At 48.9% G+C, this 23,049-nt stretch overlaps 1 protein-coding gene across 1 annotated transcript; it reads right to left on the bottom strand.

Annotated features, from left to right (window-relative positions):
* Positions 1 to 12,154: 12,154 nt before the first annotated feature.
* Positions 12,155 to 22,998, bottom strand: LOC133760107 (3 beta-hydroxysteroid dehydrogenase/Delta 5-->4-isomerase type 1-like). Its single transcript, XM_062192074.1, has 3 exons — positions 22,854 to 22,998; positions 15,866 to 16,030; positions 12,155 to 12,966 (listed from the first exon to the last, which is right to left on the bottom strand). Exons 1-3 carry the CDS (start codon positions 22,996 to 22,998, stop codon positions 12,155 to 12,157), a joined length of 1,122 nt encoding a protein of 373 aa, XP_062048058.1.
* Positions 22,999 to 23,049: the final 51 nt, after the last annotated feature.

The following is a 23,049-nucleotide window of genomic DNA, read 5'->3' as shown; positions in this document are numbered from 1 at the left end:
TCAGTCTTTCACTGTGTCATGCTTTCTTCCTTATTTGTAACCCACAAAATGTCACTCAGCTCAATCTGCAGAAGCTGTATTCTACCAAATGTTGCCTTGCCTCTTTGTAAGTAAGATTTTTAAAGAAAGGTTTCTTTACTTATTTGAAAGAGTGACAGAGAGGGAGAGACAGAGACAGAGACAGAGACAGAGGGACCATCTATCCCCTACTTCACTCTCCTAAATGGCGCTAACAGCCACATCTTGGCCAGGCTGAAGCCAGGAGCCATGGACTCCATTCAGGTCTTCCGTGTAAGTGGAAGGGCCCAGAGCATTTGAGTCTTCATCCACTGCCTTCCCAGGCACAATAACAGGAGGGTAGATTGGAAGCAGAGCAGCTCGGTCTCCCATGGGTGCTCTGATATCAGAGGCCAGTGTTGCATACTGCCTCACCACAATGCTGGCCACTATAAATACAATTTTGTTAGAAGTCATACACATGCAGCTACATTAAGCTGCTGTCCAGTTACTTGCATACTTCAATGGCAAGTTGAATAGTTATGAGAGACTCTATGACCCACAGTCTTTTTTTTTTTTAATGTCTTTTTTTATTTGAGACACAGAGAAAGAGACAGCAAGATCAATCTTCTGTCCCATGGTTCATTCCCTGAATGTCTGCAACAGCTGGGGTCAGGGCAGCCTGAAGCCAAGAGCCATGAGTTGTAGCTGGTTCTTCCATGTAGGTGGCAGAGACACAAATACTTGAGCCGTCACTTGCTCAAGTGTGCATTAGCTGGAAGCTACCTCAGAAATGGAACAGGCACTCTGATATGGGATGTAGGTATCCCAAGTGGCAGCCTGGTTTGTTGTCTCATAATACCCACCCTGATCCACTTATTTTTTTTTTCTTTCTTTCTTGGGACTGGCATTGTACTGTAGTGGGTTAAGCCACTGCCTGTAATGCGGCCATCCTATATGGGTGCCTGTTTGAGTCCACGCTGCTCCACTTCCAATATAGCTCCCTGCTAACATGCCTAGGAAAGCAGTGGAAGATGGACCAAGTGCTTGAGCCCCTGCGACCCACGTCGCTCCTGGCTTTGGCCTGGCTTAGCCCATGATATAGCCATTTGGAAAGTGAACCAAGAGGTAGAAGATTCTGCCTCTCTGTCAGTCACTCTGCCTTTCAAATAAACATAAATGAATCTTTTAAAATAATCTTTGTTTGAAAGGCATGGAGAAAGGTCTTCCATCTGTTGGTTTACTCCTCAAATGGCTGCAGGAGCCAGGAATTCCATCTGGAACTCCTATGTGGGTGGCAGGAGCCCAAATACACAGGCCATCATATACTGTTTTTCCAGGTGCATTAGCAGGGAGCAGGATTGGAAGTGGAGCAACAGGACTTGGAACCAGCACTCCAACATGGGATGTGAATGTTGCCAGTGGTGCTTTAACCTGCTGAACCACAATGCCAACTCCCCCCTCCCCTGCCACTCCCTGTGCTCCCCTTCTCACCCTTCCCCTCAGTTCACAATCTTAAGATATTTATTGTCTAGACCTTTGTGGGAAGGCTCTTGGCTCTTGGCTGCAGACTGTCCTGACCCCAGCTGTTGCAGGCATTCAGGGAATGAACCGTGGGATAGAAGATTGATCTTGCTGACTCCTATACTAGAATGTTCAGGTCAATCCTAGATCCTTCTGGAATTGGCTGACAGCTGGCATCTAAGGAGTCTGCTTATTATAAGCAGTAACGTCATACAACACGTTTATACTAATGAGGCCTTGGGTAACTGGGAATGTGTTAATGTTGTATGATTGGCATTGATTTCCAAAGATCTGTGTGTTCATTCTTTTTCAGTCTGCAGGACGTGGTCAGGGACAGGTGGTTGTGCAGAAGGGAGACAGTCTGCAAACTAACCTATAAAAAATGCTTTCCTGGATCACAGAGCATGGGATAGTCTATCCCCCACCCCAGTGCATATAAATATAACGTAGTGGTTGCTGATAATACTGAACAGGACTTATCAGTTGGACTAGGCTCTGCTCAAAATGTTTCTTAGCTTGTCTCTGCCCACCCTCATGAGACAGTGAGTCTACAGGTCCCAAGGAAGGGATTATCCAGACATAGGGAAGAGGAGTGTGAGATGCACCTTGTTTTCTTGGAAAGATCAGAGCTGCCTCCCACTCTGGACATCCACAAGTCCTTTTCCTGCCTGGCAGGGCCATGCCAATGTTGGGTCTAGTCTCAGAAGGAGGCAGTACCAGGGCTCTGGTCACCATATTTGTCACACACCTGTTTGTTCTGGCTCAAGCGTCTGCCAGGCTGGCTCCTGGTTCCCCAGCGTCTCCTGAGAACCTCATCCTCAGCTAAGGACTTTAGTACCAGTAAACCTGCATCAAGCCAGGACAACAGGAAATCAGGTGCCTTGGGCAGTGCCTTGAAGGTTTGTGCAGCCTGAATTTGCTGTTAGAGAAGGGCTTCTGCCCACATTCCAGGTAGAGATGCCATATCTGACCAACTTGGAAATCCTGGGATTTGATTAACTTAGGCTGCAGATTTTCTTAGCCTTGAAGAGGGATTTTTAGCTTTGGTTTTTAATCTGAAGTTTGATGAGATGAGACCCAGTGCTTGTAATTTTATAGAAGTTCTATAGGTGATTTCAGGGGGAAACAGGATTGAGAATGCTAAAATGTGTTAGGCAACTCCTTTTTTAATTAATAACTTTTTTCTTGTAAAGATTTATTATTATGTGAAAGAGAGTGAAAGAGAGAGAATATTCATCCTCTGGTTCACTCCCTGAATGGCTGCAATGGCCAGGCTGGTCCAGGCTGAAGCCAGGAGCCAGGACCTCTGTCCAGATATCCCACGGGTGTGGCAGGGACCCAAGTACTTGGGCCATCTTCCATTGTTTTTCTTCCCATACACATTAACAGGGAGCTGGATCGGAAGCAGAGCAACCAGAACTTGAACTGGCACTCTGATATGGGTTGTCAGTGTTGCAAGTAGTGGCTTAACCCCCTGTGCCACAACACTGGCCTGGCACCTCCCATCCTCCTGGGGATAACAGAGTGAGCCATAAGCCATAAGTCCTGGCCTCTGCCAAGCAGTGTAGAGGCCAAGGGTGCTGTGAAGTGCAATGGCTGTGCTGCCTGTCTGCTCCCCGGAGGCTGACTTTTCAGCACACTCCCCACGTGGATTGGGCCAGGCCAAGTGTGTGTCTTGGCTGCACACCAGAGAATACTGCACAGGCACGGCAGGCCACCAGCAAACCTTCCTGCCCTCCACCCTGCTTTCTTCCCCTTACGATGTTCATCCCCACACTCAGCTCACAGAGGGAAGCACAATTCCATGTATTACCCTTTGCAGCTGCCCTTGGCAATCACCTTGCCTGCCTTGGTTGTGCCCTGGTGGGAGACAGGAGGAGCTCACTTGGCCAGCATCCAGCGTGAACCGCCAAGTGCTTCGCTCCTCTGGGTCCCCTGTCAGGGCCCCAGGCGCGCTGCAGATTCCAGCGCCATTCTGCAGCCTATGACTTCAAGGTCATCTCTGCTAACCCAGAGCACATTCCAATGGTTTTCTCTTTCCAGTTGCCCCAGTGGGATCCCAGCCACTCTTCTAATACTCTGCATTCATTAGGACAGCAGTAGCAAATGCTCTGCTTTGGAAACTCATGAGGTGGGTGGCAAGGTGCATCACGTTGCCCTATGCTTAATGAGTTTTTTAAGATTTATTTTTATTTATTTGGAAGGCATAGTTACAGAGAGAGAGAGAGGGAGAGAGGAAAAAAGAGAGCCCTCCCATCTGCTGGTTCACTCTCAAATGGCTGCAATGACCAGGAGCTGGCCAGGCTGAAGTCAGGAGCCAGGAACTCCATCCGGGTTTCCCAAGTGGGTGGCAGGGGCCCAAGCACTTGGGCCACTTCTACTGCCTTCTCAGGCACTTTAGCATGGAGCTGGATTGGAAGTGGAGCAGCTGGGCCTAGGACCAGAGCTCATATAGGATGCCAGTATTGCAAGTGCTGGCTTACCACACTGTACCGTAACATAGGCCCCTAACGAGTTTCAAAAAGGCATCCAGGTATGTGCAGTGCTGAGGACGGTGTTCCCAAGCAGACGTGTGGAGATCTTCCACCTGAGTGAGAACATTGACAGCCTGCTGTGCTGGAGGTGGGAAAGTCACTGGACACAGCTGCTCTCAGAAGACACTCCACTGAGACGCCTGCCCAGACCCACTGCAGCGGGCTGAGTTCTGCACAGGTGTCCTTACCATATGCTTAAATCATTCCCTCAGTGTGGTTGATCTTCCTCCTCACAGGCCCCAAGGCTGTGTCCCATTTAGAACAGAGTTTATGCATACGCTGAGTGACCACATGCTTGGTGACGTGGTCAATGTTGAGCAGACGGGTGTGAGAGATGCAGAAGCCAGCATATTCCATCACTGAAGGGTAAAGGCGGATTTCATTCCCTACCCACCGTCAACCCCAGCTTCCTTGTGGTGGATTTGGCACTGCGGTAGGGCACAGGGGTTGGGGAAACAGGGACGTCTTACTGCCCAAGCTTCACATGCTATGCATGGACAAAATAGAGGGCGCAGCAAAGGCTCAGTGGTGAGCAGACTTTCAGCTGAGGGTTTATGCAGCCGGGAGTCAGGGTCCCCATTGCTGTAGCCAAAAGGGAATGCACAATTTATGTGCCTTGGTGGTTGGTGTCAGACCTTGCAGAAGGTATAAAAAGGGGCTGGAAAAGGGTCAGGTGAGACATTCCTATTGTCAGATGTCCTGTGAGCAAATCAGAGTAAAACCAAAGCAAGGACCAACTCAAGGTTTCAGCTAAAGGAACTGTGTTGCTCTCTGGGCTGAAGTCAACAGATGGAGTAGACCTGTGCAACTGTAAGTCATGGTGATCACCACTGCTGCAGAGCAGATGCTATCCAAGCAAGCTGGCTTTTTATGGGGGCAGTATGACCTCGGAGAGGATGCGAACAAGGGGCTGGAAAAGGATCAGGCTAGACATCTCTACGGACAGATGTGCTGCGAGAAAATCAGCAAACCTAAAACAAGGACCATCTCAAGGTTTCAGCTGAAGGAACTCTACTGTTCTCTGGGCTGAAGTGAACAGATGGAGTAGAGTCATGGGCCTGGCTTCACAGCCAGAGGGTGCCTGGCTTGAGATCCATTGCTCAATTTTGTGGCAAAGACCAAACACTCAGATAGGCCTCTTCTGCACACAGGGAAGGCGCAGGTGTGAGGTGTGGGGTGCAGGTCCAACAAAGCAGCAAGCATGAAGGTCTTGGGAGATTCAGGGGCCGTAGCAGTCTTGGGAGTCCAGGGGATGGCAGGGCTGCAGTGGAGGGGCTGCTGAGGGCAGCCAGGAGGTGTAGGGAGCCCAGGAGCCTGGAGAGAGGAGGCAGGCAGTGAGGTGCATGTGGACCATGTCTCCTGGGACTCACTGCTCGTGGGGCAGGGAGAAGGGAACAGAGGTGAGGGCCTGCACCTCCCCAGGGAGAGAGGAAGAAGGAGAAAGAGGATGCAGTTCTGCCCTCCCTGGGAGGGTGTGCTGTGCTAGGGGGAGCCTGGGCAGAACGGTGCACAGCCTGGCAGTGGTCTTGACAAGGCTGTGGTCTTTCATGTTCTTCAGTAATTTTTTTAACATTCAATTGTCTGCTTCATTTGTTTTCATTTGAAAGGCAGAGAGACAGAGAACAAAAAAGAGACAGAGGGGCTGGCATTGCGGCATAGCAGGTAGAGCCACTGCCTGTGACATCAACATCCCATATGGGTGCCAGCTCCCTGCTAATGGCCTAAGTAAAGCAATGGAATATGACCCAAGTGCTTGGACTTCTGCCGCCCATATAGGAGACCTAGATGAAGCTCCTGGCTACTGGCTTCAGCCTGGCCAAGCCCTGGCTGTTGTGGGCATTTGTAAAAGTGAACTAGCAATTGGAATATCCCCTCCCCCCACTTCCTCTCTTCCTGTAACTCTGACTTTCAAATAAATAAATAAATCTTTAAAGAGAGAGAGAGACAGAGACAGAGAGGTCTTCCATCCATGAATTCACTCTCAAATGCCAAAACAACCAGGACTGAGCTATGCCAAATACAGCATCCCAGAATTTAAGCCTTTTCTTCCACGTGGGTGGCAGGGACCCAAGTACTTGAACCATCATCTACTACTCGCAGAGAGTGCATTAGTGTGGCAGTGGAATCTGAAGTGGGGCCATGCCTTGAACCCAGGCAGTCTGGAATGGGATGCAGGAGTTTCACGTGGCATCTTAGCTGCTGCACCAGACACCCATCTAGAGTCTGACCTTCCTGGGACTCTGTTTCCTCCCCAGGAGGTGGGGCTTCCATCAGCTCTGTCCAGTCTAGTGTCTAATGATCATCCAGGAGCTTAAAACCTCCCAGGCAACAGCCAAAGCTCAATGCAAGAATGACAAGAGGCCCTATTTCAGTCAGCAGTAAGTTCTGCAGTTGAGCTGTCTTCAGGCACCACAGGAGGGAGGGACTTGATACTTGGTGAGCTCCTCCTTGTCCCCAGGGCTTGATCCTCCACAGGTGGACTGCCTAGTGCCACTTGAGCTTGGGAAGGGCTAGGAAACCACCTTCGCAGACAGCTTCAGCTTCCCTCAAGCCAACAAATAATCCAACAGTGGGCTGTGTTACCATGAAGCTGGGCTGCAGACGTATGGAGGTGCCAGAGGATGCGAAACCATCTTAATGCTGTCTGATATGATTGGCAGAAGATCCTAGAGGTGGGCCACAGCCTTCCTTTTGCAGGTAAGGAAACAGGCCCAAGAAAGTTGGGAGGTTTGCTTACCTTTGCTGACAACATAGAAATGAGAACCTAGAGTTTGAGCCATGCAGCAGTGTTGGGGCTCAATGGGCTGGACAGATGCTGATGCAGTGCTGTCCCCCCTGTCTCATCCTAGGGTTACTTTGTCCTTACAAATAAGCTGGCAGGGCCAGTTCCTGGATCTGTGCCTTTGTGGCCTCTACAAGGCCAGGCCTCCCCTCCTCCCTCTCAGCTGAGGCTTAGTAAATATTAGGTCTCCGGGTGCAGAGGCTAACTCTGTCTTCCTGAGGAGACCCTTGCCTTTAACAACCTCCAATTCATGTCCTAAATTCCGTTCCTATGGGCCAACACCGTGTTCCCAGGCCAGCACTGTGGTGCAGCAGGTTAAGCCACTGCTTCTGTTGCCAGAGTCCCATAGCAAATGCTAGTTCAAGTTCTTTCTGCTCCACTTCAATCCTGCTCCTTGCTAATGTGCCTGGGAAGGCAGTGGAAGATGGCTCAATTGCTTGGGCCCTGGCCACCCACCTGGGAGACCTGGGTGGAGTTCCAGGATCCTGGTTTCAGCCTGGCCCGGCCTCAGCTATCGCAGCCATTTGGGAAGTGAACCAGCAGATAGAGGATATCTTTCTCTCTGTTTCTCCCTCTATCTCTATTGCTCTGCCTATCAAGTAAATGAAATAAATCTTTTTTTTCTAAAGATTTATTTATTTGAAAGTCAGAATTACACAGAGAAAGGAGAGGCAGAAAGAGAGAGAGGTCTTCCATCCTCTGGATCACTCCCCAGTTGGCTGCATTGGCCGGAGCTGTGCCAATCTGAAGCCAGGAGCCAGGAGCTTCTTCTAGGTCTCCCATGCGGGTCCAAGGGCCCCAGGACTTGCTCCATCTTCCACAGCCTTCCCAGGCCATAGCAGAGAGCTGGATCAGAAGTGGAGCAGCCGGGACTCGAACCAGCATCCATATGAGATGCCAGTGCTTCAGGCCAGGGCGTTAACCTACTGTGCCACAGCGCCAGCCCCCGAAATAAATCTTAAAAATGAAAGAACACCGTGTCTTACTTCCCTCTGTTCCATAAGTGCTCATTGAGTTCGACCACGAGGTCAGATGTGGGGATACAACTGTGCCCAGGTTGCCTGTCCAGAGTCCCCCACATTGCCTTTGCGGAGTCCGCAGTTGAGTGGGAGAGACAGACATGTTCATAAGCAAACACACTGGGCTGTGACGGGTGCCTGGTGGAGGGAGGCTGGCTCCTCCCGGATGGGCTCCATGCTTGCTGGGCACATATATCCTGAAGCACAAGGAGGCAGCCGCTGAGTGAAGGGTGCTCGAATCAGCAGGATGTGTTGAAGGCAGGCGCCACCCTGGTGTAGGCTTGGTGTGGCTGGTATGCATTCAGGAGTGGTGAGAGATGCTGTTGCCCCACCCCTTGTGCACTGAGCTTCTCAGAGACCTTTGTGCTTCCTGGCCCTGGAGCCCCTCTACAAACTCCTCAGCTCCTTGCTACAGGGATACCTGAGTGGCAGAGGGGGAGAGACCTGGGTTCTACCCCAACTCTACCGCAATGGTTTGGGAGACCTTAGGAAAGTCCCTTCATTCCCCAGGCCTGTCTTCTCATTGGTACAATGGGAGAAGGGAAGGAGCCTACAGCTAAGAGCTGGAGGAAGGGTTTCTAGAACCTACAGAGCTCTAACATTTGAATTTCAGAAATGCCTTGGGCTGCCCCAGGGGGACAGGGCATGTCTCAATTTACCTAGGACTGTTAAGTGAGAGTTGTTTAGCCAGCTGCTGAGAGAAAATCCTGTAAAAAGGACCAGCTGCATCCTTTGCAGGGTTAGTGCAAAATCAAAGGGAAGGTCCCTGGGAAGACTTTGGGCCAAGTGCAGAGCCCCAGGTGACGTCATTGATCACATGCCAGGAGGCTGCTCTGCTCCAAGTTGCCATGGAATGTGCATTGAAGCTAGCCACTGCAGGAGGAATTGAGGGCTAGGCTCCAAAGAAGAATATTCCTGCCTTTGTGGCCAGGGTGCACACCAGGAGAACCACGGGCCAGAGGCCCTTAGAAGCAATGACTTTTTCAGTCTGGTTCTTCTATTTGGGAGAGAGGTTGGCCAATTTATTTCAGGGAGCTCCAGTTGTCCAGAACAGATGCCAACTGCTGCAGCGTCTGCCACAGACCCAGGGCCCTGCCCTTAGGGACAGAGTGGGCAATCCAGCCTCAGTTTCCCCTCAGTCCTCTCTCCATTCCCTTGTAAGGAGCCTCATTCCTGCCTCACAAACGTCCTCTCCATTCCCTGCTTGGTGCACTTGCGTGGGAGCTAGGGCCATGACAAAGCAATGTGCTTGCCCCCAACATCCCTGGGTCCGCAGACATTTCAGGAAGCTGGTTCATCAGTAGGCTGTGGCGTACTCGCCAGCTCCCCTGTGATGCTCTGAGGCCTGGCCCCCATGTCCTTGCAGGGTGTGGCACTCACACTACCCACTCTCCCCCGGTGTGCCCTTCCTACCTGGAGGGACAGCTGCCTTGTCCCCTTTGACCCACCTCACCACTCTCTGCCCTGCTCCCCTGTCCTACAGCCCTCTGCTGCCCAGACCCTACCTGCTCTGTGCAATTGTCCCCTTCAGCTCAGCTCCATGCTCTGTGCTTACAGACATAGAACTGACCCTGGCTGAGCATGTGCCTGTGCGTCTTTCCTCTTTGGCCACAGGTCCTTCCTCCCTGGCCACACTGAGCAGACAGAGGATCCTAGGTAGGAGAAGGCAAGGAGAGTTCCAGCAGGGAAGTTCTTTTTCTATGTGGTCGTTGCTGCCCCCAAGTGGTGATTCATGAGTGGCACACCCTGGGCTTGTGTGCCTCCACCTGACTCCCCTGGCAGTCAGTTCTGGGCCCTGTGTCAGCAGGGACCGTGGACTGTGTTGGCCAGGTCAGAGGTGGGCTCCATGTGACTTCAACAGAGATCGCCATCCAACCCTGTCTCCTTCTTTGCTCAGCCTTCCTTGCCCTGTGAAAAAGTGCCATTCCCTTTCCTGTGAGAACGGCCCTGGTGGATTCACAGGTTTGGGAATTCTCTAGGTTACAAATGAAGCTGAAGACCTTGTCCCAGACTCCACCCTTCTTCTGTCTTCCCTGTGTTGTGCTCATAAACACATGGAAGGTGAACTCCTTAAAGGAGCTGGATACACCCAACTGTGTTAAGGGCAGCAGGGAGGCAGTGCCCCAGTCCTCACCCTACGCCAGTGCTGGGGCCTCTCCACCCTTCGCCAGCTGCTGATCACCTGCCCTTGGCCTTTTAGGGTCTGGAAATCTGTGCATGAGGCCTGCAGAGAGTGTGCAACTGTCTCCTTTCCTATGTGGTTGTTGCTGCCCCCAAGTGGTGATTCATGGGTGGAACACTTATATTTGGGAGACAAACACAGCTCAGTTAACCAACTGGAAATTCCTTAGTGACACAGCACAACATTACGAGGTTTAGTTTAAAGATCTTGATTGGCTTTTATTTGTGATGCTAGAATTGGACAACTTACCATGCTGTAGACGGACTGCGTGTTGTGATGCCCTGAGCCCCTGCAGTTGGTTTTGTAGACAAAGGCTGAGGAGAGCAGACTCAGAGACCACCATTGTTCCAAGTACTCTGACCATAGAGTTACAACAGAGAGAACTTCTTTATCATCCTGGGTCAGTCTGGCCTTTTTTAGAATTTAGCTTTTATCCAGCTGTCTCGTGATTTCTCAGAAGGTCAGACAAACACCCTGGATGTTCAGAGCAGGTGGCTCCACTTTGCTTAGCTCTGTGACCTAGTGCAGGAATTCATCCTAAACAGTAGCCCCCTACATACTTTACTGGACACTGGGCATGAAAGAAGTGACCCTGACAGGGTGGAGGACTTGTGTCGTGGTGGTGATACCAAAGGCAGGACAGGCAGCACTGGGTCTGGAGGGAGCCCGTTTGCCCTCCCCACACCCTGACCCCCACCGCCGCCTTCACCTCTGCCTCTGGTGGCCCCTGTCCTGTGGGCCTGACAGGGTTTCAGCTTGCATTAGTTCTCTGATCCATGAACAAGGATGTCCTCATGCAAGTCCTCACTGTGCCTTGAGCGGCTTCGTCTTTGCTTGGGAAGGGAGAAGTGCGGGAAGGCAGTGGGGAGGAGGATGGTGGGGAGGAAGGATGAGGGGAGGAAAGGATGGAGGCAGAGGATGTGTGGGGAACAGGACGGGAGGAGGGGCAAGGAGAACGGGGAGACTGACGTTGGAACTGTGGAGAAAGACACAGCTCCATGTTGTGTGAATAGCTGGTCAATTATTAAGGGAATTTACTACTCTGTTCTGATTTCTCCTGGGAATTCATGTGGTGGCTAAATTGTGTGAGTGGAAAGGTCACAATTCCAGGTTATGACACAGCGGTTGGGCAAACGTGTCTGTGCTGGTGTGTTAAGAGAACGTCAAGTTGTCGTCACTGGAGCTGGAGGCTGGGAGCTTCCTTGCTGTCTCTCTCCTGCCCGGGGCTATTACGTAAGGAGGGCGAGTTCCCAGATGCTCCCACCCACATGCCCAGGGAGTCTACAGGTCCAAAAGCCTAGGGCATAGGAATCGTCAAGAGGAGGCGTCCCATGAAGTGGGGGGTCCCTGAAGATCAGTGCTCTGTGCTCCTGAGCTGTGCTGCTCCATGGCAAACCCCAGTCCAGCTGCATGATTCAGGCAAAATGGGGCTTTCAGGCAGTCTCCTTGGTGAACTGGCCCAGCAACCAGCTGATGAACCTCACCAAGAACAGAGGAAATAGAAGGGATTTGCAGCGAGGACAAAATGGGGACATGCATGTCAGTCATGGAGACCATGAGGAAGCCTAGTAGGTCTTAGCTCCCTGCTCCTGACCTGTCCCCACTCTGCCCACTGCAGTTCCCAGCTCCTCTTCTTTCCTGGGGCATGCAATTGCTGATAATGGCCGGGAAAATGGGCAAGTGCATGTCACAGAAACCACATCTGTTCCACCTGAGGCGTAAATCATTTATTGTTCTTTTCATTAAGCCATGTATAGGATTAGTAGTTTGATTATAAAAGCAATGCTTTGGCAGTAAGATGGAAATCAAATTAATAGGCTAAGCTGTGTTGTCGAAAAGGACCCCATTCATCGAGAACCAGCACCTGAGACTTTGGAAAAGCAGCTGAAGCAAATCAGCTTGCGTGTCCTGTGCTGCGTGGTGAAGTCATTGAGCTTCAGATTGGGGTTGACTGGGAAGGTTTGTGATGGCCAGAGGAGGACAGCAAGTCAGCCACTGAGTGAAAGGGGGCAGGAGGACCCGGGTTGTGTGCATGCTACTATCTGATGGAGTCAGAGGGGCACACCGTGCAGAACTGGCCAAAGAAGAGCACGTGCACGTTCCTGACGTCCTCAGATCACTGGGTCTTGGTCTTCAGGGTCTCCCTGTGCTGTTCCACCAGGGAACCAATCCACTCCATGGTCCTCTGCTTGGCTTCCTCCCAACTGAAGAGGGGCTCATACCCCAGATCTTGCTGAGCTTTCTTGTAGGAGAAGGTGAACACACTGTTGGATAATGTCACCAAGTAGCGGTTGAAGGGGGGTCGATATTTGTAAATTGGGGTCAACAGGAAGCTCACTGCTTCCAGCAGGAAGCTGAGCCAGTACTGCAGAGGTAGCGGGAGGCTCGGTCTGGGATCCAGGCAGAGGCCCCACTTTTGGCTCAGGGTGTAGTTGAGGTTGTCATAGCTCTGGTGAGGGGTGTCATCTGAGATGTAGTAGAACTGTCCTCGGATGCTTGGGGCCTTCTTGGGATCCCGTAGTGCCCTCGCGGCCAGAATGTGAGCCCATGCCACGTTGCCCACATAGACTGGGTTGACTGTGGAGAACTTGCTGGTACTTTCCAGGATCCCTTTGTTCTCCAGGGACCTATTTATAATTCGGGCAAGAAATCTGCTTCCTTCCCCATAGATGTACATGGGCCTTAAGGCACAAGTGTACAAGGTGCCACCATTTTTAAGAGTGTACCCATTGGCTGCCAGCACTGACTTCTCAGCCAACTTTTTGCTGTATGGGTACGGAACAGACCATGTACTTTCGTGGTGTTCTGCCTCGTGGCCATTCCTGATGATCTCCTTGTACGAGTTGGGTCCAGCTACTTCCACTGAGCTGGTGTAGATGAAGATCGGCACACTGGCTTGGACACAGGCCTGCAACAGGAGCTGGGTACCTGCCATGGGGAACGAGCTGTCGTTATCAGGAAATAAACCCAAGTGCTCTGACTCTTGTGGTCACATTCACTCCCTGTCCACACCCAGTGAGGGAGCTTGTTGTTCTAATTCCAGAGGATGTCATTCCTGGATTGTGGATGTGATGTGTCCATTCTGCAGCCACGGGAACTCCCCAAACCTGAGAACTACATGGGCACTGTGCAGAGCATGGATTTCTAGACTTGTTTTTCATTTCCCTATTTGTATGTGTGTGTGTGTTAATTTTTTGGTATATTTTAATTTTGGAAAAATGTAGCATTGCCAGTTTATATGTTTACAAGTGAGGGCATCCAGAAGAGAATCCTCATTTATCGTTCCTACCATCTCATGAAGGCCTTGTTGCTCCAAATCCAACAAATCAGAAGGCCCCACTTTCCGATTACGGAGCATCCTGACCTTCAGCCACCCAAGGACACTGCCTGATTCCCATCACACTCACACCCACCCCATTGTGCACTGGTGACATGCACTCTTCAATGGACTTCAAGTGATTGTGTTTTTCTCATAGACCAGTGAACACTTGGTCACCAGGACCGTTCTTTAGGTCCCTGCAGAAAGGGTTCATGCATTGTGGGATGATGCTGGAGGCTCAGACTGTGTTTGTGTGTTCCCTGAAAAGTTGGCGCCTAATTTTGGCTATGGCCCTGTGCACCTCTTTGTGGACACTGGGGGTGATAAACTTTCCTATTACATAGTACCCAGAGCACTGCACTGGCCTCTCTTTTGAGCCAGGTGGTTGGAAGCTTTCGCCCCCTACTGGTGATCCATGTAATGGGAGGGTGATGTGGCATCCCTGTGGCTGTGCAGAATGAAGCTCACAGCTGAGCCTACCCTTGAAGAAGAAGGACATCTGGGCCAAAGAGTCATTCTTCGTGTATGTGTGTGTGTCTGTGTATGTGGTCACATGTATGAATGTGGTGTGGCGCCTTTGCTCCCTCAAGATCGTGCAATAAGATTTTCTAGTGAGAGACTCCCTTTTCAATTTTTCGTTGTTTTTAACAATGTAAGTCAGTGCAAGAGAAAACTTGGGACTGGTTTACCTAGGGTGGAAATGGCCATCATTGTAAAATATTTTCTCAGGCGGCAGTGCTAATTGGTATAGCAAAGTGACTGTCATTGTTTTCTCTTCCTTTTCACATCCCCTACATGGGGAGCTGTGGACAGCAGTGACAAAACCCTGAAAAGTGGTCTCCTTGTGCAGTCGTCATGGTGTGGGAGCAGATAGTGGTGTTGTTAAGCAGATACCAGCATAGGACCTTTTCTAGCTGGTGCTAAGCCCCCAAGCGCTTAGTTGCTCTAGAGCTGGAGTCAGTGAGTAGAGGAAATTTGGAGGTCGAGGCAGGGAGGACAGAGGGCCAGCGTTTGACTGATTGTGGTGCTTGCAAAGCAGTTTCCACTACATCTCAGCCTTTTGGCTAAGATCAAATGAAGAGGGGTCAGTGCTGTGGCGCAGAGGGTTAACACCCTGGCCTGAAGTGCCAGCATCCCATATGGGCGCTGATTGGAGACCTGGCTGCTCCACTTCTGATCCAGCTCTCTGCTATGGCCTGGGAGGGCAGTAAAGGATGGCCCAAGACCTTGGGCCCCTGCACCCACGTGGGAGACCTGGAAGAAGCTCCCGGCTCCTGGCTTCGGATCGGTACATCTCCGGTTAGTGGGGCCAATTGGGGAGTAAACCAGCAGATGGAAGACCTCTCTTTCTCTCTCTGCCTCTCCTTCTCTCTCTGTGTAACTCTGACTTTCAAGCAAGTAAATAAATCTTTAAAAAAAAGAGATCAAATGAAGAGTTGTTTTCCAGGGGATAAAGGGATGATGTCAACAGCTGTGAGCTTGGGTTTTGTGTCTAGATTTCAAGTCAGTTGGGAAGCCACACTTCAGAGAGAAACTCCAAGGCTTTTTGGCTGATGGTCTAATGAGTGTGTCTTTGAGGACCTGGTTAGAGCTGCTTAGCTCCTCAGTGGGGCAGTAGGAAGCTGTGGTTAAGGAAATGTTATAGGAAGACACATGTTGTTTCGTTCTGTCCTGGTGGACCTCTGTGGATTGCTTGCTAGTTCTCTTGAGGGCAGTTTATTTTCTTTGTTTTTGTTGTTTTAGACTTACTTATTTGAAAGGCAGAGTGTCTCTCACACACACACACACACACACATATCCTCCATCCACTGGTTCAATCTCCAATTGTCAAAGTTGGGAGCCTCAAACTCCATCCAGGTCTCCCACAGGGTCACAGGGGCCAAGACATTTGGACCACCATCAGTTGCCTTCCTAGGTGCATTAGCAAGGAGCTGGATCAGAAGTAGAGCAGCAGGGACTCGAAGTGGCATTGTGACATAGGATGTTGGTATTGTAATTGGCAGCTTAACCTGCTGTGCCACAACAAGAGATCCCAGAGTACATCTTTGATGTGGGCAGGAAATCCTGGCAGCGTCCTCTGATTCCCCACAGAAGGGCTAAAAGGATGGCCAAGGAAGCACCTTCAAAGTTTGGTTCTGACCTAGAGGACGTGGGAGGGCATGGGATGGTTGGATTTCAAGTGCTAGGGTTGGCTTTTTATTAACTTTGGTTGTCACAGTAAAAGAAGAGCATTCCTGGCCCTTGGGCCAGATAGATGTCAGTTGGTAGTCTCGCTTCTTATTTACTATCTGGAGGCACTGCCACATCACTTGCTCTCTCTGAGCCCTAGTATCCTCATCTAAAACACTGAGGATAACAGTCTTGAGCTCTTTCAGTTGGGAGTGAGAAGCAAAGTCACCTATTCCAGAGCACCGTAGGTGCCCGACATGGGAGCTTCTCTTCCTTTTCTGTCCCATTTCTCTCCCTCACCTTCTCACCTGCTCCATCTCCTCCCCAGGCTACCCTTACCTTTCAGATTGACATCTATAATGGTGTCTCGGTGAATGACACCTGTGACGTCAATGACACAGGCAGTGTGGATGACAGCAGAGACGCCCTGGCAGGCTGTGTTGAGGCACTGTTCATCCAGAATGTCTCCTTCCAGCATGGTCAGCTTGGTCTTGTTCTGGAGCTCTGTGTGAACAGAAGGCAGGTCATTGGGAAGCTCTCTGGACTGTGCAAGAAGCTTCCTGGTAAAGGTGGCATTTCCCTAGGTCTTCAAGGACAGTTACAGTGGAGGCATGGTGCTCAGGGGTCTCATTCTCCACCCCCACACTCAAACACACTTGGTACAAGTCAACAAAGACACAGAAATTTGGATGTGCAGCATGGGTATGAGCAAGCATCTGTTTCCACTCCATGTCATTCCAGAAAAGAAATCTGAGCAGGGAGCTAAGTGTGGCTGGAACATAAATGTCATTAAATAGAGTGAGGGGAAATTCATTAAGTTAATTAAGGAGAGGGGGTGGTGTACAGAGTGGGATGTAAGAGGAAAGAATCTGAATTTAACTCTGTGGGGAGTAGGAAATTGCATGTTTATTTGGAATAGGAGGAAAAGTAGAGGTACAGTTGGCAGGTAGGAAGTTAACTTTGGCTTCAGAATGTCAAATGGACTGGTCTGGGGGTGTAAGAGAAGCAAGGTGATCCTGAGACTATGCAGAATGTCCATGGAAAGCTCAGACAAGGAGGACCCAAGCAGGGTTACAGTGTTGGCAGCAGAGGAGATACCCAACATGTTCATTTCATCCTCCTCTGGACAAGTCCTGGTACTCAGAGGATACAGGCTGAGAGGAAAGGAGCAAGCATGAAGGGGCTTATTGTGCCTGTTTAAGGCTATAGTTATTTTGATTAGCCCTTAGTGGTGAGGGGACTGAGGATGAGACAGACCAAGGTCGTGCTTGTAGTGCAGACTTGAACCTGCCTGCCTGCCTCCGACCATCGCTCACTTTCCCTACATCTCACATGTAGGACTGGCTGTTTAGAATCAGCTTTTCTGAGGCAGAGTAAGGGTGAATCTATTTAACTGACATTGACAATTAAGGCAGAGGAATAGGAAGAGAATGAACGAGTATATACCATCAAACTGAAAAACCTAGAATAAATGGCCACATGTCTGGTGTATAGAACTTTCCAAAATAGGACCATGGAGACATAGAAACCTAAAAGGACCAACAATTAGTAAGGGGATGAATGAATGATAAGAAGTTTTAAGAATAAAAAGACAGGACTCGATTGTTTCACACCTAGCTATTATATTAGTAGTTGGTTTCCACCCAACTATGAAGGAAGAAATAATGCAAATTCTTGTTGTACTAGTTAAAAAAATCAAAGGGCAGGAATCCTAGCAAACTCATTTTACAAGCCAGCATTACCTTGATCCTCAAACTGGACAAGGTCACAATGGTAACAAAATGTATAGACCAGTATCTGTGATGAATACAGATGCTAAAGTTCTCAACAAAATACTAGTAGATTGAATCCAACAGCACATACAAAAAGACAATTCACTTTGATCACCTTGAATTTGTACCAGGGGTGCAGGTATGGTTCAGATCTCTCTCTCTCTCTCTCTCTCTCTCTCTCTCTCCCTTTCCTTCTCTCTCTGTGTAACTCAGACTTTCAAGTAAATAAATAAATAAATCTTTAAAAAAAGAAAAGCCATCAAAAGACTGTTAGTAATGATAAGCCACTTCAATAAAATTGTAGGACACAAAATCAATACACATAAGACAATAGCATTTTTATACACCAATAGCAAAAATACTGAAGAAGAAATATAAGAGAAATCTGCTTCACTACAGTTACAAAAATAAATAAAATCCCTTGGAATAAAATTAAAGAAGAATGTGAAAGATCTCTACAATGAAAATTATAAAGCACTAGTGAAAGAAATTTTAAAAAAGAGAAATTGGAAGACATCTTATGTTTTTAGATTGGAAGAAAATATTACTTTTAAAAAAATATTTAATTCATTTAATTCTTTGAAAGGCAGAGAGAGGGCCTGGCACTGTGGCACAGTAGATTGATCCTCTGCTTGCGGCGCTGGCATCCCATATAAGCGCTGGTTCTAGTCCTGGCTGCTCCTCTTCCCGTCCAGCTCTCTGCTGTGGCCTGGGAGTGCAGTGGAGGATGGCCCAAGTGCTAGGGCCCGTACACCCATATGGGAGACCCAGAAGAAGCTCCTGGCTCCTGGCTTTTAATCGGCATAGCTCAAGCTGTTGCGGCCATTTGGGGAGTGAACCAGTGGCTGGAAGACCTTTCTCTCTGTCTCTCCCTCTCACTGTCTGTAACTCTACCTCTCAAATAAATAAAGAAAATCTTTTAAAAAAAGAAAGAAAGAAAGGCAGAGAGAAAGAGAGAGAGAACGTCCATCTGTTTGTTCACTTCTCAAATGGCCGCAACACTCAGGTCTGGGCCAAGCTGAAGCCAGAAGTCAGGAACTCCATCCTGGTCTCCCACTTAGGTGGCAGGGGCCAAATACTGGGCCCTCTTCTGCTTTATCAGGAGCAAAACAGGACGCTGAATAGAAAGCACGTAGCTGGGACCTGAGTCAGGAATCTGCTGTGGGGTGCTGGTTTTCAAGCGGCAGCCTAAACTGCTGCAGTACAGTGTCGGCCCTGAGAATTAATGCGTAAGTTGTGCATACTGTGTGTAGCAGTTTACAGATTCAGTGCAATCCTCATCAAAATACCAACGACAACATTTTGCATAGAGCTCAAAAAAGGAAAAACATTCTCAAATTCATATGAAAGCCCAAAAATCTCGGAAAACCCAGAACAATCCTGAAGGAAAGAAGCAAAGCTGTGAGCATCACGCTAACTGACTTCAAAACATACTAGAAAATCACTGTGGCCAAAATAATATGCATTTGCTTGAAGAAAACATACATCGATGAATGGGACAGAATAGAGGACCCAGAGATACATGTATATATAGGCAACTGATTTTCAAAAAGGCAGCGAAAGCATACATTGGAGGAAGGACAGCGTCTTCACTAAGCAGTGGCAGAGCAACTGGATATTCATAGGCAGAATCAAGAAACTAGGTGCTATATCTCACCTTATACAAAAGTCAAATCATGTCGGATCAAAGATCTAAATGTAAGACCTGTAACAACCACTGCTAGAAGCATTGTAAGGGAATACTTGCAGACATTGGTCCCGGCAACTATGTTTCAAGTGTGACCCCAAAAAGCACAGGCAACAAAAACAGTCACGTGGGCTTATAACAAACTAAGCAGCATCCACAAAGCATAGGAAACAATCAGCAGAGTGAAGGGGGAACCAGCAGTATATATAGCAGAAAATATTTTCAAACTCTTCACTTGAGAAAGGATTAATATACAGAATACATGAGTAACTCAAAAAACTCAACACAAAGCACCAAACAGTCCAGTTATGAAATAGACAAAAGATTCTGAGCTTATGTTTCTCCAAAGAAGATAAACAAATGATCAACAAATGCATGAGGCAAATGCTCAATATTATTAACCATCAGGAAAATGCAAATAAAAGCCACAGTGAAATATCATCCCACTCAAGTAATCACTAACATCGAAGAGACAGAAAATAACAAATGTTGGCAAGGCTATAGGGAAAATGAAACCCTATACACTCTTGGTAGAAGGTAAATTAGTGCAGTTATTATGGAGAAAAGGATGGAGTTTCCTCAACAAACTAAAAGCAGATCTAGCAAATGACTCAGCTATCCCACTTCTGGGCAGAGAGCTGAAGGAAATGAGATCAGTGTATCAAGGATAACTGCATTCCAGTGTTCCTTACAGTACAATTCATGACAGACAAGACATGTGTCCATCATTCATGGATGAATGGATAAAGAAAACATGTATAAACGTACAAGGGATTATTAAGCATAAGAATGACATCGCGACATTTGTGGCAAAATCGATGGAATTGAAGGTTATTATTTTAAGTGATAAGTGTGATCCAATGATGAATATCATATGTCCTGTCTTATTTGTGGAAATTGAAAGCGTCAGACTGATTCCTCGAGGCTGGGAAGGATAAGGGGTAGGGATATAGGGAGATTGGATAATGGGTGCCGAAACACAGAGGCAATGAACAAGTTGTAGTGTTCCACAGCCCAGTGGGGGCAAACAGTTCATACCAATGTATTAAATATTGTATAAAGAGCTGGAAGAGAGGACTTGGAAAGTTCCTTTTATAAATAAAAAAAGGCAATGAAAATGCTATACTTTCCTGATGAGATCAGTGTATGCTGTACACATGCGTTGAAACATGGCACTGTACTCCATAAGATGTGCGAGCCCTAATGTTAATAAAAATTGTTAAAGCTAAAATCAAGAAGAATGACAGTGAGAGAGAAATGGAGAAGGACAAACTCAGGGAGCAGACTCAGGGATGCAAACTCAGGTTGCATCCGAGTTGGGATGCAACCACAGCCAGTTCTTCTCTCTAGGAGCCAATGAATTCTGTCTACATCCAGCCCCTTTCCTTTGTCAGGAGTCTCTGGGCCGGTCCTGAAGACAAGGAAGATAGGGAAGAGGCTGCAGGAAGGAGCTGGGACTCCTGGGAGTGGGTTCTCTCTGATGGTCTCCACCTCTGAGCCCTCCTCCCTTGCTGTGCTGACTTCAGACACTGGCTCAAAGAGAAATGGGCCTCACCCCATGCGTTCCAGGAACCTGGGGAGTTCAGGAGCGGGCACTTTGGGTGTGTTGCTGATGGAGCCAGAGCTCCCTTCTTCTCCCAGCACTGGGCACTTGGGAAGTGGTTCATGCAGACTGAGTTAGCAATTGCTCTTCAGGTGTGAACCGGAGGTAGAAGGAGGCCCAGGGAGAGGCTATTAGTCTGGCTGCAGCAGAACCACCAGGGCTGCAGTCCATCTTCTAGCTATGGGAACTTGCCTAAGTTCATGTACTTCTCTGTGTCTGTCCCATCTTAGGGGAGGATGTTTCCCCTCCTAGGGTTCTTCCCAGGAGCAAGTGAGTCTACATGCAGAGAGCTATGTGTGTGCAGTGCAGGGGTCTCAGGGCAGCCAGTGGCTACACATGGACAGCCAGAGCCTAGGGGCTGGAGAGAGAGAGAGATAGGAAACTGGTTTGTGGCAACCAGCAGCGCCACGGGAGAGACTGAAGATTCACTTTGCCAGGAGGCAGTCCCAGGGCCATGTGCTGGGATTCTAGTCTGAGCTGTGCTCCTCATCAACCCGGGGTCCCATGCAAGGCCCCCTGTCTGCCTGGACCTCGAAGTCCTCATTATCCAGATGGGTAATCGCCCCTTGCTATGTTCCCCACAGAGTTGTTACGTAGAGGTTCTAGGAGGGGACGTGTGGAGAAGTCACCAGCCAGCCAGCTCCTGGCTTTGCCCCAGGGCAGCAAGTTGGGAAAGGAATGGTGAGCTGCTCCAGCCACTTCTGAAGTCCCTTTCTTGTGGTGCAGAGGAGCAGAGAAATGGACAGAAAGACATGCACAAGAAATCCAGGGCAGGCGCATCCAGGCTGTTCTGTCTCTCAGTCTGGGTCCTGCACACTTGTGCTCTTGCTCTCTCTCTCTCTCTCTCTCTGTTTTTAGAAAACTTTAATTTAATAAATATTAATTTTGAAAGTACAATTTTTGGATTACAGCGGTTTCCCCCCCCCCCCCAACCACGCTCCCACCCACAAACCATCCCATCTCCTACTCCCTCTCCCATCCCATTCTTCATTAAGGTTCATTTTCAATTATTTTTATATAGAGACGATCAACTTAGTACATACTAAATAAAGATTTCAACAGTTTGCACCCACACAGACACACAAAGTATAAAGTACTGTTTGAAGACTATTTTTGCCGTTAATTCTCATAGTCCAACACATTAAGGACTGAGCTCCTACATGGGGAGTAAGTGCACAGTGACTCCTGTTTGTTGATTTAACATTTGACACTCTTATTTATGACGTCAGTAATCACCCGAGGCTCTTGTCTTGAGCTGCCAAGGCAATGGAAGCCTCTTGAGTTCACAAACTCTGACCTTATTTAAACAAGGCCATAATCACAGTGGAAGTTCTCTCCTCCCTTCAGAGAAAGGCATCCCCTCTTTGATGGCCTGTTCTTTCCACTGGGATCTCATTCACAGAGATCTTTCATTTAGGTCATTTTTTTTCCTCAATGTCTTGCCTTTCCATGACTGAGAAACTCTCATGGGCTTTTTAGCCAGATCCAAATGCTTTAAGGGCTGATTCTGAGGCCAGAATGCTGTTAGGGCATTTGCCATTCTATGAGTCTTGTGTTTATCCTGCTTCCCATCTTGGATCATTCTCTCCTTTTTAGTTCTATCAATTATTATTAGTAGACACTGGTCTTATTTATGTGATCCCTTTGACACTTAACCCTATCTTAATGATCCATTGTGAACTTAAACTGATCACTTCAACTAGTAAGATGGGATTTGTACCTGCCAACTTAATGGGATTTGCTCCTGCTCTCTCTGAACTCCCACCCCCAACACTGAGTTCTACCTCACTTCCCTTTATTTTGCCTTCCCTGCAAACGCCGTGTGAACCACAAAAGCAAAACAGAAATAAGCGGAACCCAGGGCAGTTGGGAGAGGCAGGGACCCACTGCTGAGACCTCCAGGCTGTTGGTCCTTGCAGGTGTGCACAGTGAGTGCCAAGTCAGAAATCCTCATGAGCATGGGAGTTGTGAACACAGGAAGGCAGTGATGTGTGAATTTCTCCATGAGAAGAGAGGACTAGAGGTGGAAGTGCTGGCCTGCAGACCGTCCCTCTGGCCCTGGATGCAGCCATGTTCCTGTCTCCTACACTGACTCCAGGGTCTTTCCTACTGTGCCTGCTGGGATTTCCTTTCTGATGACTGTGGACATGAGGTTAGCCTTGGTTGTGCTACAACTTCTCTTGATTTGCGAGGCAAGGATCCCCTCCCTGCACCCACACAGATCATACAGTGGAGCCTCAACACCCAAGGCTCGCGTTCACTTACTTGAAAATTCCTCCTTCACTTCAGGCTGGAAGACCTTGTCCAGGATCCTGATCTCCTGCAGCCCCTTCTCCTGGACCAGCAGGTGGACGATCCTCTGACCCAGAAACCCTCCTGCTCCTGTCACCAGGCAGCTCCAGCCAGTCATGGCCATTCGTGGATACAAGAAAGCGGTGCTAGGAACCAGGAATCACCAGCC

Source organism: Lepus europaeus, chromosome 5, assembly GCF_033115175.1.
Source record: "Lepus europaeus isolate LE1 chromosome 5, mLepTim1.pri, whole genome shotgun sequence".
NCBI classification, from domain to species: Eukaryota; Metazoa; Chordata; class Mammalia; order Lagomorpha; family Leporidae; genus Lepus; species Lepus europaeus.
This window is presented reverse-complemented; position numbering and strand designations above follow the sequence as displayed.